At 42.5% G+C, this 14,239-nt stretch overlaps 1 protein-coding gene across 9 annotated transcripts in view; it reads right to left on the bottom strand.

Moving 5' to 3' along the window:
- SMARCD3 (SWI/SNF related, matrix associated, actin dependent regulator of chromatin, subfamily d, member 3) overlaps positions 1 to 14,239 on the bottom strand; it is a 246,792-nt gene that overhangs the window by 96,623 nt on the left and 135,930 nt on the right. For 8 of the 9 annotated variants that reach the window (XM_037891523.2, XM_043541891.1, XM_037891524.2 and 5 more), the window contains one exon: positions 6,478 to 6,600. The exons of the other annotated variant lie outside the window; for it this stretch is intronic. In XM_037891523.2, the coding sequence (XP_037747451.1) occupies positions 6,478 to 6,600 (123 nt within the window). The remainder of the gene's footprint in view (positions 1 to 6,477; positions 6,601 to 14,239) is intronic. 9 annotated transcript variants of the gene reach the window in all.

Raw genomic sequence — 14,239 nt, 5'->3', positions numbered from 1 at the left:
TGTCCCCTGGCTTGCCAGGGCTGAGTACGTCTGCTGTGAAAAGTGATACTAACAAACATACAAATATTACTTTTCGCAGCAGCAGACTTACTAGCTAGCAAGTCTTAAAAAAAAAATAACAACCAAAAACCAAAAGAAACAACAAAAAAACAAGAATGTGTGAAGCACCTTGTCTGTGTTTCTGTTCTGTTTAGGTCCAGTAAAGAATAGAGACAACTGTACATTACTCTTATTATTGAGTCTGAAAAAAATACATAAATAAATTATAATGATTTGGACACTTATATGTGTGTATTTATTTGTTTTTCTTAAAGTTAATTAAGTATTTTAGGAAAAATTGTCAGAGCGGCCAGCAGCAAGAGTTGATGGCCACATTCTGAGGCCACCAAAAATTTTCTTGTGAGAACCCCTGTTCTAGCACACATAAAATAAAAATACATAAAATAATAGTCTAGAAAATGGCCTACAATGAATGCAGACCATATTTACACAATGGGGGACTCTATCCTGGGATGCAGTGACTCTGAAAAAGATTATACAAATTGTTCCAGCACCCCGTCATAATGGTCCCTTCTGGCCCCGGAGACTATGAATCTAGAAGGTAGACAGGGAGACCAGAAACTCCCAGTCCATAATGCAAGAATAAGTGACATTCAATGAAGCTGAAAGGCAGCAGACTCAAAAGTGACAAAAGGAAATATTTTTTCAAGTATATTATACAATGTACAATTAGTCTGTAGAATTCATTGCCACACGATATAGATTAAAAGATATGCAGCTTTTACTACCTGAAGGGACCATTATAATCATCTAGCCTGACCTGATGTACAAGATAGGCCAGAATCTCTGGTTGAACAAGAGCATATCTCAGAAAGATAACTGATCTTGACTTGAAGATTTCAAGTAATGGAAAGTCAACTACATCCCTAGACAAATTGTTCCAATGGTAAATTTCTCTCACTCTTAAAAATTTGCACATTATTTCCAGTCTGAATTTGTCTAGCTTCAACTTGCAGCCATTGGATCTTGTTATGCTTCTGGTACTGAGGCCAAGAGCTTAGCCAGACAGAAAAAGGGAGAAGACATTCATATGAATACAAAGAATATCCAGAATTATACCCATAAATATATTTTTAAACAAACAAGAGTTTTGGAAGGAATATTAAACCCTTCTGTTTCAGACCATAAGCCAACTCTGACTATTGACAGTTAGGAAGAAACTTATCCCATAGCCATCTACTAGGGTTTCTTGCACCTTCCTAAGATGCATATATTTATGAGGACTACTTTTGTATTCTTCTGATTGTGTAGCCAAAAACACCCATGGCCCTGATTCTGTATTTTTTACTTCAATGGGTACAGAATTGGGCCCAATACTTGAACCTCAGAAGGACTCAGATGAAGCCTTTAAAAATCTCTACACATTATTTGCTTTTCTGTACCTAAAAGAGCCATGACGCTAGAGTTTGTTACCCCTGGGAAGTTCCAGAGTAGGAAGTAAGTGCTATATGTTCCACTGAGAAGCTGGGAATATCTTCTTTTCAATGGAATAGAGCTCTAATTTCTAACTCCACAAGACTGCTTGATATACTTGTCTTTAAAATCAGCAAATTTGTATGTACAGAAAATCCAACACCACTGCAGGACTGGATCTTCCTGTCCTGACCCTCAGCCATACACAATTTTGTGAGGGGAACTCCACATCTCAAGGAGAAGGTCTGAAAGAAACATTTCACTGTCCAGTTGAGATTTTGTTTGTTTTTTAAATGGCGGCTATTTGAAGATGTTCAGCAGTATGGAGTGTTAAAACATGTCCTGGGGAGATGGAGTGATGGGCAGAGGCCAGTTGAAGTGGGCAAAGATGAATGATACATTTATTTCTCACATGACTGGGATTTATGACATGGACATCACCTCCATACCAACCATGAAAGTGGAATAAAGATCCCATCAACCACCTTCTTCTTTGCTCAGGGCTAACTTTACTTTAAAAGAAGAGCAACTAAACTCAGAATACTGGTACTAACACGCACACCCTCCCTCTGCCTCCACAGCACCAAGCCTTCTCCAGTTCCCACCGGCTGGGACAGAAGAGGCCATACCCTTCCTGCCTGCTACGTAAAGACCCACATTAGAACTTCCCTGACCCTGTGTCTCTCATGCCCACTGTCCCTGTGTAGGAGGCAGAAAACCTTCTGCTTGGCTTCCTGTTGGCCCATAGGCTCCCGTACTCACAGAACTGCAACTATAGCTCCCACTTTTAAAGGGTGTGACAGGGTCGGGCCAGATGGCTATAGGAGAGTAACAGAAGGCAGATATATTAGCCCCAGGTTAAGTAGGTCCCTTTTCCCTGGGTAAGGTAACAAGGAAGGTTTTTTTTTTTTTTTTTTTTCTTTCAGTTCAGTAACTCTTTATTGGCACAACAAGCTACACAACTGTTGCCAGAATGTACAAGAGGTAAAAAACACACTGCCCAAGGTAAGGCTTCCCAGCTTATGCAGGGTTTTATTTGCTGTGTCCATTTGTCAAGCTGTTGAGGGTAAAAGGAGAAAGAGATATAGCAGGCATACATAGGTTAGTGGTGGAATGGGCTGAGTGCCACTTGAAGGCTTCTTAGGTTTCATGTTCATCTGGACTTTAATTTAAAAATATAAAAAACCAGCAACAAATATTCTCTTTCAGTCTGCAATTATCTAGGCACTTATGGCTCCATTGCAATAGTATCTGAGCACCTAACAAACACTAATGAATTTATCTTGACAACAATGCCTGTGAGATATGGAAATATTATTACTTCATTTTACAGATGGGGAACTGAAGTACAGAGACCTTGAGTGGCTTTCCCAAAATCAAATGAAAAGTAGAAGAGCTGGGAATTGAACCCACATCTCCTGAGTCCCACAAGAAAGACCATGTTTTTTCTCCAATGTCTTCTAATATCCAAAAGAAAGGAAGGACAGAAGCTGGTAAATTCTAGACAGATGTATTAGCAGCTAGAACAAGTAGGAATAATAACCTGCCTAGAGAATATAAATAGAAAATCTGGCCACACACAGATTTCACTTTGGCAAAGCTACACAGGCAAATTTGACCAAAACATTGAGAGGTGCTGAGTGCTAACTATTGTGACAGGGTCAGGCCAGATGGCTATAGGAGAGTAAGAGAAGGCAGATATATTAGCCCCAGGTTAAGTAGGTCCCTTTTCCCTGGGTAAGGTAACAAGGAAGGTTCCAGAACAATCAGGAACCTTCTGGAGACAATTAAGACTGACAGGCTGATTAGAACACCTGCAGCCAATCAAGAAGCTGCTAGAATCAATTATGGCAGGCTAATCAGGGCACCTGGGTTTAAAAAGGAGCTCACTTCAGTTTGTGGTGTGCGTGTGAGGAGCTGGGAGCAAGAGGTGCTAGGAGCTGAGAGTGAGAACACGGACTGTTGGAGGACTGAGGTGTACAAGCATTATCAGACACCAGGAGGAAGGTCCTATGGTGAGGATAAAGAAGGTGTTGGGAGGAGGCCATGGGGAAGTAGCCCAGGGAGTTGTAGCTGTCGCACAGCTGTTCCAGGAGGCACTCTAGACAGCTGCATTCCACAGGGCCCTGGGCTGGAACCCAGAGTAGAGGATGGGCCCGGGTTCCCGCCAAATCCTCCCAACTCCTGGTCAGACACAGGAGGAGTCAACCTGGACTGTGGGTTCAGAAAAACGGCCAAGCTGAGGGGTGCCGTGAAGCTCCAAGGTGAGCAAATCTGCCAATAAGTGCAAGACCCACCAAGGTAGAGCAGGAACTTTGTCACGAGGGCTATTAACAGGGCTGCATTTACAGGTTACACACCCCTAGGCACAGCACCTTCAATGCCCTCCCGCCTACAGTTGACCTCCCTGTTGCACGCAGTTTTAGAGAGGTAAGGCGCCCCTAGACACATGCCTACTGTGCCTAATTGGAAATCCAGCCCTGGTTATTATAGGCATGCTAGATTGCACACATGCACCCGGTGGCCTAAGGCCCTGTGACAGCTATACTGGTTGTTTACAAAAGAACTAAAACAGAAGTGGCCTTCCATGAATGTTGGCCTGCAAGATGAGGCACTGTTGACACCATGGTGATGGACATGGTATAGTAATGCACTAATGCAGAGAGAGCAAGAGACAGAAAAAGAGATGACAGGAAACAGGACCAGGGCTGGAGAAGGCAACAGCTGATTGGGGTTTCTGCCAACAGTAGAGTAAGCTGGCAGGTGGCTCAATGCTTGCATTCCCCCATCCCCAACCCAAGGCCTTGCCCCTGCCATTTGAGCTACCCCCACAGCTGCCATTTTTTCAGCACTACAGCTGCTCACAAAGACCAAAGCATTTTTTTAACGGAGTAAGTGTATGTTTTCCAGTCTCCACTCATTCAAAAATGTTTGAACCATTTCCCCTAAAACTTCTAAATAATTCATCTTCAGGCAGACAAGGTCTGGAAAATGGCAGCTTCTATGGTGAATATTTCAGGGTTACAAGTGACTCAGAGCAGCATTTAGGATGGAAATGCTGGGACACCCTTCACTATAGCTGTCACCAGTGCTCCAGCAATAATATGTATAAATAAATAAATAAGAATACTCTAAACCAGGCAAAAATTGCTGGTCTCAGTTTTGTTTTGACAGATTTTGAATTTCATGACTGTTGCATTTGAGCAATCATTCATGAGTTTGGAGGTAGATTAGAAACCTACCTACCTACCTGATTATTCTTTTGAAATGAAATCTAACTGCAACTACATGAGCAAACAGGAATTAACAGAATGTTTGCTGAAACCGCAGAGTTCTAGTTTTTAAGTACTTTCCCATTTCAGATCCTATAAAGTTCTGCTAGAAAGCTTTCAGTATTTCTCAGTTTCGTGGTTGAGGAATTTGCCACAAAATCCACCCTTTATAGCATATTTTTCAAAGAGTATCTATACTTTCATTTTTTTTAAATGGGGTCATGTCCTGGTGTAAAATGGCATAGCTTCGTTGATGTCAATGAAGCTATGCTAATTTACACTAACCGACATCTAGCCCACTATGTGCAAAGAATCTTAAAACCTTACTGCCCATAAACTTGTAAACCAATAAAATGTTGCCTTCCTAAATCTGCAAAGAGCCTGAAACAACAGCACTGAGAGCTGTTAAACTGTCATCACTGGGCTTCACATTAACTGTCAATATTGCTAAATGTTTCATGGATGATGTGAGGAAGGGTGGGCCAGGAGAACTAGGCTCAATTCTTGGCTTTGCCACAGATTTCTTGTGTGACTCTGTGCAAGGGTATGTCTAGGCTACAGTGGCACAGATGCGTCTTACATTGTTGGAAGGGGGTTTTCCATTCACATAGGTAATTCACCTCTCCAAGAGGAAGTAGCTAGTTCACAGAATTCTTCTGTTGACCTAAATGCATCTACAGTGGGGATCAGACTGACCTAACTACGTTGCACAGGGGGTGGATTTTTTCACGGCCCTGAGCAACGTAGCTAGGTTGACCTAAGATTTATGGGTAGATCAGGCCTTAGTCATTTAATCTGTCTTATTTCCCATTTTTAAAATAGGAATAATAGTACTTCCTTTTACCCACCTTTTGTCTCCCTCAGGTATTTAAATTGTATAAAAAAATTTATAATGTGTCTACACAGTGCCTAGCATTGATCTCAGTTGGGCCTCTGGACATATTATAATGAGATAATAATAATGATTTTACATCATGACAGACCTATAGATGCAAGAATCTTCATACTAAGAGATTTGGAATCTAAACGAGGTATGGGCAAACAGCATCTGCACTGGCCAAAAGAAGTACCCTATGGAGCTGGAAATCAGCAAGCAAATTAAGCACTGCAGAATTATATAATGAACACAGTGACCTGGCAAATGCAGGAAAAAATAACGCATAACACAAGAGCGGTGCCTGAGGATTTGGAGAACGATCTTGTCTTTGGGTCCGATCCTGCAAACAATTTTCACATGCTTAACTTTGCTCACATGAGTAGTCCAATGTGGGACTAAGTATGTGTTTAAGTTTTTGCAGGATCAGGGCCTACAAGATTATTTATTTTCTGACTAACATTTCTCATTATTTTATTTCCTTTTTAATCCAATCTTAAACTGAACTCTTAACAGTATATTTAATGTGCTAAGTAGACCTCTACTGTCTTATCTCCATTTCCTCTTCTTTTTTCTTAAAAACCTCAAAGAATAATATTTGTAAATGAAAGAGAGGATTTCCTCCTATAGTAAAGACTCATAAATTAGAGATGGGTGAGAACTACTGAACTGAGTCATTCAATTTGTCCTCCTCCAAGGGAGAGTGTTTCCCCGCCATGTATTCTTAAGCGCCTTGGTCAGCCTACTCTATCAATGGAGCTTCCACTAGTTCTTGAGTGAGACGGCTCCACAGCCCAATACATCACACTGAGGATGTTTTTCCTGATTCAACCAATAGTACCATTTCCCATGTCATACCTTCATTGGTCTCTTCAGGGCTTCCTGAATGTCCACCCGCTTCCTCATAATGGTCTGGTCCAGTTTGCGTTCAAAGGCTAACAGGTCCATGTAGGCCTGGGACTCAGGAACCAACTCCCGGATCTGAGGAGGAAGCAGGGAATATCCAAACACTGGAGGCAAGGAATTCATCATATTCCAGGAACAGTAATACTTATATCTGTCCAGACCTTAGAGAGAGGGTTTGCTTAGCAGAAGTGATTGTCTCTAGGCAATACAAAGCATTTTAGATTTGTCTTTGTTTAAACTAGGGTCTCTCTACACTAGAGGAAAGGCATTTTTAAAAAAAACTGTGTTACCTTACACTTTTTAAAACCCTAGTATACACCGGGCAAGTTGTAGGTTAAGGTGTTAGCCAGCTGAGATGAACCCCAGGCTCCTCCAGAGTCTTCAATATGACCAGCTAACAAGTGTTAACATGCAACTTGTCCTGCTTATACTATGGCTAGCTATACTAGCTAACACATTTTTTAAAAACATATCTTTTCCTAGTCTAGAAAAGCTCTAAGAGGAGCTGGCAAGGAGTAGGGCATGAAGAGAGGGAGACAAGAAAGAGGGACACAGAAAAAGAGAGAGAGAAAAGAGAGATTTGAACAAGTGAGCTGGATGCTTGGCAGGGTCCTCCCCTTAGGCTGCAGAGCCGACGACTGGAACTGGTTCCACAAGTCCTTCAGCAGAACCTTTGTAGCAGTTCCCCACTCCCTGCCTGCATATGGTCCCCATTCCATGCTACTGCACAGGGGACTCCGTGGAGCTGATGGGGGTATGCAACACCCCATACCCAACGTCCCCACTTGATAAGAAGAACCTGGTTCCATAGGCATATGATTTTCCTCCTGGGATGTGTTCTACACTGGGAAAATGCAGCACCAGAAAATGGGTAAGCTAACATGCTGTTAAACATGACTTAGCACCTAGTGCAGACAAGGATGAGTCGGGTTTTAAAATTTGTTCACTGGACCCTGTGATTAACCATGACCAGCAAATTTGTTTTTAAACTTGACTAGCTCTTCCTATACTAGATGTTAAGTTGTGTTTAACATCACATTAGTCAGCACATTTTCTAATGTGATGTATTTTCCCAGTGTAGAAATACTCTTAGAGCTTGGTCACAGACTATCTACTCCTGGCAATACCTGATTTGTGGATAATTGTGAGGCAGGTAGCATTTTAAGACTTGGAGATGTTCCTGATTAACTGTGCCTGACCAGTTGGGTTAAACAAAACACTTGAATAAATGAGTCCAGACATGGAGTAAATTAGGAACAATTATTCAGGAACAACTCCATGTGCAGACAAGCCCAAAGAAGAAATGGGTTACAAACAATTCCTAGGTTTCAGAGTAGCAGCCGTGTTAGTCTGTATTCGCAAAAAGAAAAGGAGTACTTGTGGCACCTTAGAGACTAACAAATTTATTTGAGCATAAGCTTTCGTGAACTACAGTTGCATCCGATGAAGTGAGCTGTAGCTCACGAAAGCTTATGCTCAAATAAATTTGTTAGTCTCTAAGGTGCCACAAGTAAACAATTCCTAGTTTAGTTTCTCTTGAGTCTTCTTGTCCATTTCTAATACTCACCCCAGCTCTCAACTAAGCAGCAAAAATATTTAACGGCTAAAATATTTCTGTACTACAGCAGTAAAGGTAACTTGGCCAATATTTGCTACCTATTACTGTTTATGATCTGGGTTATACAGTTTGGATTTAGTATATCACACAAATAAATGGGAAATGGATAGCATGGGCCTAGAAGGCATTACTACCACGCCAAAGTTTATACATTACTACACTTTCTCACAGGTGTTTCAGCATACAGCATATCTGGTACAAACAGGTTCATTTCACAGGAAGTAACTCCTGCCTTTGCCTGCTTCAGGCCTCCAATCAGTTGCTGTTACAGAAATACCATAACAAAGACTGGACTGTGCCACTAACCCTGCCCAAATCTTTATTTCTGCCATTCCTCTAGTTCCAGGCCAGCTCATCATTCCAGGTCTTGCAATGTAGGAGAACACTCATTAATCCAACCATTCAAGTCATATGTTCCACAAACCCTGGCATCCCCTCATCCATCCTGTGCCATTGTTTGGTTGGGGCTGAGCCCTGAGTCCCCCTAATTCATTCCCTTGCACTGTATATGATGTGTGCCAGAGCCTCATGACTTGCTAATAAGGCCTGGAGCCAGAGAAGTACCGTTTCTTTGTCCCATTAAACTCCATTCATGTTTAGCTGTGATATAGACTACTTAAAATTGTCATTTCTCTTATCTGACATTCTTCAGGAAAATGTTAGCAACACGTAAATAATAACTGAACATGAACATTCTGATGAGCCACACCCACTCCACCACAGCAGCAGCACACACTGCACTGGGAACACCCAGGAGCCTCATCAGTGGTTTAGATAATGACATGAAGAGTACTCTAATAAAGTCTGTGGATGATACCAAGCTGGGAGGGGTTGCAAGTGCTTTAGAGAATACAAAATGATCTATGAGGGAAGATTGAAAAAAACAGGGTTTGTTTAGTCTGGAGAAGAGAAGAATGACAGGGGACATGATAACAGTTTTCAAGCACATAAAAGGTTGTTACAAGGAGGAAGAAAAAAACTATTCTCCTTAATCTCTGAGGCATAGGCCACGCCAGGGGGATTGAGGGTCCGGAGAAGGCAGCAGGGACCAGGAGCAAAGGGAAGGAGTGGGGAACTGGGCAGCTGTGGTCAAGAGAGTGTTGCTGGAAGGTGCCTTGGCAGCCACCAGGAAGTTGACCGTGACTGTGGTGGCAAGGGGGGAGGCTGCCATTGTGCCTCCCACATCAGCAGTTACCAGTTGCCTACGCGCTGAGGATAGGACTAGACAAGCAATAGACTTAAATTGCAGCAAAGGTGGTTTAGGTTGGACATTAGGAAAAACTTCCTGTCAAGGTGGTTAAATACTGGAATAAATTGCCTAGGGAGATTGTGGAATCGCCATCATTGGAGATTTTTAAGAGCAGGTTGGACAAACACCTGTCATGGACGGTCTAGATAATACTTAGTCTTGCCATGAGTGCAGGGGACTGGACTAGATAATCTATCGAGGTCCCTTCCAGTTCTACGATTCTATGATACAGGTGCCTGACTTCATAAGCCCATATCATGTGGGCTTAAATCAAGACTGGATGTTTTTCCAAAATATATGTTCTAGTTCAAAGAGGAATTATTTTGTGGAAATTGTATGGCCTGTGTTATGCAGGAGGACAGATTAGAGGATCACAGTGGTTCCTTCTGGGTTTAGAATCTATCATTTTAGAACTGGAACTGACCTTCTCTTTCAGCCCCTCAACATTATATCCAATATCAGAGAAGGGCTAGGATCTGGGACATCCTGAGTTAATCCTCCACCTCTGCGTCTGATAGTGGGAGCAATGCCTGGTACCTCTTGCACTGTGTCTACCATGAGGATTGAACCCTAGGGCCCCAATCCATCTACCTATCTGATGAAGCTGTAGTGCAACATGGCCAAAAAGAAAAAAAATGCCAACGTCACTGTGGGCTACAGAAACCTCATGTCCCTGGCCAGGACTGTCCCTCTCTATATGTCCCTGATGAAACTTAACCTGGAATACTGGTTTTATTCTGAGTACATTATTGCCAAAGAGATATTGAAAAAGTGGATGGAGTTTGGTGAAGAACAGGAGAAAATATTTTAGGTGCCTGGAGTGGCAGAGTTATCGGGAGAGAGTCAAGGAGCTAACGCTGTATATTTTGGCTATGATTACTTAAGTTGGAGAGGGAGGCCTGATAACAGTTATGATTGTAAGATTTATTAAAAAAACAAGGGTGTTGGAAGGGACCTAAAACCTCCTGCTTCAGGGCATAAGCCAATCTCTAACTAGAGAGGGTTAGGAGAAAACTGTCTTTGGAAGCAGGTTATCCAACAGCTGCCTACCGCAGGTTTTCTTATACCTTCATCTAAAGTAGTTGGTACTGAGTCTATCAGAGTCCAAATACTGGACTAGAATGGACCATTTTCTGAACCAGTATACCACCTTCTCTGCTAAGATGAGAGTAATATTGAATAGAATAACTGCATGAACAGAATTCCAAGTAGCAGCAGCCTTGTAATTTAGGTAGTTAACTATAACTCAAGATAGGTATGTCCAAAGCAGACTGTGAAGAGTTACAGAGGGATCTCTCAAAACTGGGTGATTGGGCAACAAAATGAAAGATGAAATTCAATGTTGATAAATGCAAAGTAATGCACATTGGAAAATATAATCCCAACTACCCATACAAAATGATGGGATCTAAATTAGCTTTTACCACTCAAGAAAGAGATTGCTCGGGCATGTAGGAATGAAATCAGGAGGGCCAAATCGCACCTGGAGCTGCAGCTACCAAGAGATGTCAAGAGTAACAAGAAGGGTTTCTTCAGGTATGTTGGCAACAAGAAGAAAGCCAAGGAAAGTGTGGGCCCCTTACTGAAGGAGGGAGGCAACCTAGTGACAGAGGATGTGGAAAAAGCTAATGTACTCAATGCTTTTTTTGCCTCTGTCTTCACTAACAAGGACAGCTCCCAGACTGCTGCGCTGGGCATCACAACATGGGGAGTAGATGGCCAGCCCTCTGTGGAGAAAGAGGTAGTTAGGAACTATTTAGAAAAGCTGGACGTGCACAAGTCCATGGGGCCGGACGAGTTGCATCCGAGAGTGCTAAAGGAATTGGCGGCTGTGATTGCAGAGCCATTGGCCATTATCTTTGAAAACTTGTGGCGAACGGGGGAAGTCCCGGATGACTGGAAAAAGGCTAATGTAGTGCCAATCTTTAAAAAAGGGAAGAAGGAGGATCCTGGGAACTACAGGCCAGTCAGCCTCACCTCGGTCCCCGGAAAAATCATGGAGCAGGTCCTCAAGGAATCAATCCTGAAGCACTTAGAGGAGAGGAAAGTGATCAGGAACAGTCAGCATGGATTCACCAAGGGTAGGTCATGCCTGACTAATCTAATAGCCTTCTATGATGAGATTACTGATTCTCTGGATGAAGGGAAAGCAGTGGATGTATTGTTTCTTGACTTTAGCAAAGCTTTTGACACGGTCTCCCACAGTATTCTTGTCAGCAAGTTAAAGAAGTATGGGCTGGATGAATGCACTATAAGGTGGGTGGAAAGTTGGCTAGATTGTCGGGCTCAACGGGTAGTGATCAAGGGCTCCATGTCTAGTTGGCAGCCGGTGTCAAGTGGAGTGCCCCAGGGGTCGGTCCTGGGGCCGGTTTTGTTCAATATCTTCATAAATGATCTGGAGGATGGTGTGGATTGCACTCTCAGCAAATTTGCGGATGATACTAAACTGGGAGGAGTGGTAGATACGCTGGAGGGCAGGGATAGGATACAGAGGGACCTAGACAAATTGGAGGATTGGGCCAAAAGAAACCTGATGCGGTTCAATAAGGATAAGTGCAGGGTCCTGCACTTAGGACGGAAGAACCCCATGCACAGCTACAGACTAGGGACCGAATGGCTAGGCAGCAGTTCTGCAGAAAAGGACCTAGGGGTGACAGTGGACGAGAAGCTTGATATGAGTCAGCAGTGTGCCCTTGTTGCCAAGAAGGCCAATGGCATTTTGGGATGTATAAGTAGGGGCATAGCGAGCAGATCGAGGGATGTGATCATTCCCCTCTATTCGACATTGGTGAGGCCTCATCTGGAGTACTGTGTCCAGTTTTGGGCCCCACACTACAAGAAGGATGTGGATAAATTGGAGAGAGTCCAGCGAAGGGCAACAAAAATGATTAGGGGTCTGGAACACATGACTTATGAGGAGAGGCTGAGGGAACTGGGATTGTTTAGTCTGCAGAAGAGAAGAATGAGGGGGGATTTGATAGCTGCTTTCAACTACCTGAGAGGTGGTTCCAGAGAGGATGGTTCTAGACTATTCTCAGTGGTAGAAGAGGACAGGACAAGGAGTAATGGTCTCAAGTTGCAGTGCGGGAGGTTTAGGTTGGATATTAGGAAAAACTTTTTCACTAGGAGGGTGGTGAAACACTGGAATGCGTTACCTAGGGAGGTGATAGAATCTCCTTCCTTGGAAGTTTTTAAGGTCAGGCTTGACAAAGCCTTGGCTGAGATGATTTGATTGGGGATTGGTCCTGCTTTGAGCAGGGGGTTGGACTAGATGACCTCCTGAGGTCCCTTCCAACCCTGATATTCTATGATTATATGATCTTGGAGTCAGTGTATATAGTTCTCTGAAAACATCCACTCAATGTGCATCGGCAATCAAAAAAGCTAACAGAATGTTGGACATCATTAAGAAAGGGATAGATAAGAAGACAGAAAATATCATATTGCCTCTATATAAATCCATGGTACACCCACAACTTGAATACTGTGTGAAGATGTGGTCGCCTCATCTCAAAAAAGATATATTGGAATTGGAAAAGGTCCAGAAAATGGCAACAAAAATGATTAGGGGTATGGAACAGCTTCCATATGAGGAGAGATTAATAAGACTGGGACTCTTCAACTTGGAAAAGGAATGACTAAAGGGGGATATGATAGAGGTTTATAAAATCATGACTGGTATGGAGAAAGTAAATAAGGAAGTGTTATTTACTCCTTCTCATAACACAAAAACTAGGCGTCACCAAATGAAATTAATAGGCAGCAGATTTAACACAAAAGGAAATATTTCTTCACACTATGCACAGTCAACCTGTGGAACTCTTTGCTAGAGGATGTTGTGAAGACCAAGATTATAACAGAGTTCAAAAAAGAACTAGCTAAATGGAGGAAAGGTCCATCAATGGCTATTAGCCAGGATGAGAAAGGATGGTGTCCTTAGCCTCTGTTTGCCAGAAGCTGGGAATGGGTGACAGGGGATGATGGATCACTTGATGATTACCTCTTCTGTTCATTCCCTCTGAAGCACCTGGCATTGGCCACTGTCAGAAGACAGGATACTGGGCTAGATGGACCTTTGGTCTTACCCAGTATGGCCGTTCTTATGTTCTTAAATAGCTCTGTGAGAGAACTGTCTCTCAGACATTCTGCAGAAGCCCCGTTAGACCTCCTTTACCTATCTAAACTATTTCTGTCATGTCTGTTACCTTAGTATACATGTTATAATGTGTTCTTCGACATTCAGGTACTGAAACACCCACTAGATTATAACAAGTCTGAATGCAAAATCTAATCCATTTTGACAATCTGAGCAGCAGATGTTTCTTTCCTCGGTTTCTTATATAAACTACAAAAAAATTGGGAGGGCTTATAAATTTTGTTCTACCTAGATAGTCACTGAGAACTCCTCTAACATCTAGTTAATGTTACATCTAGAATATTTTGCTTCTCCTGGTAAAATATGGGGTTTTGAAAATAAAAGAATAGGGTAGTTCACAGATTTTAATCAAAGTCTTGAGCAGGAATTTAGGAGGTGGATGCAATACCATGTTCACCCCATAAAGGAGTGTCCGTCATCAGGATTCGTAATTCACTGTCTCTGCCATATGCTTCACAAGGAGGTGGACCAGGACGTATGCACAAGAATCTTAATAAAGTCATTCCAGAAGTTTTGTGGCACGCAATTTGAGCTCAAAGGAGATGGAAGCTTATGAACAGATGAAACTACATGCAAGATTTCTTTAAAACCTTTACATCACTGGGTATGCAAGAACTGAAGATCTGGGAATAGAAGCATGATGAGCTGGTATAACACAGCTGCCAGATTAACTTTAGTAATACAATCCCAC

Source organism: Chelonia mydas, chromosome 2 (assembly GCF_015237465.2).
Source record: "Chelonia mydas isolate rCheMyd1 chromosome 2, rCheMyd1.pri.v2, whole genome shotgun sequence".
NCBI lineage: Eukaryota > Metazoa > Chordata > Testudines > Cheloniidae > Chelonia > Chelonia mydas.
Note: the sequence above shows the minus strand (reverse complement) of the source record. Positions and strands in the feature narration are given on the sequence as shown.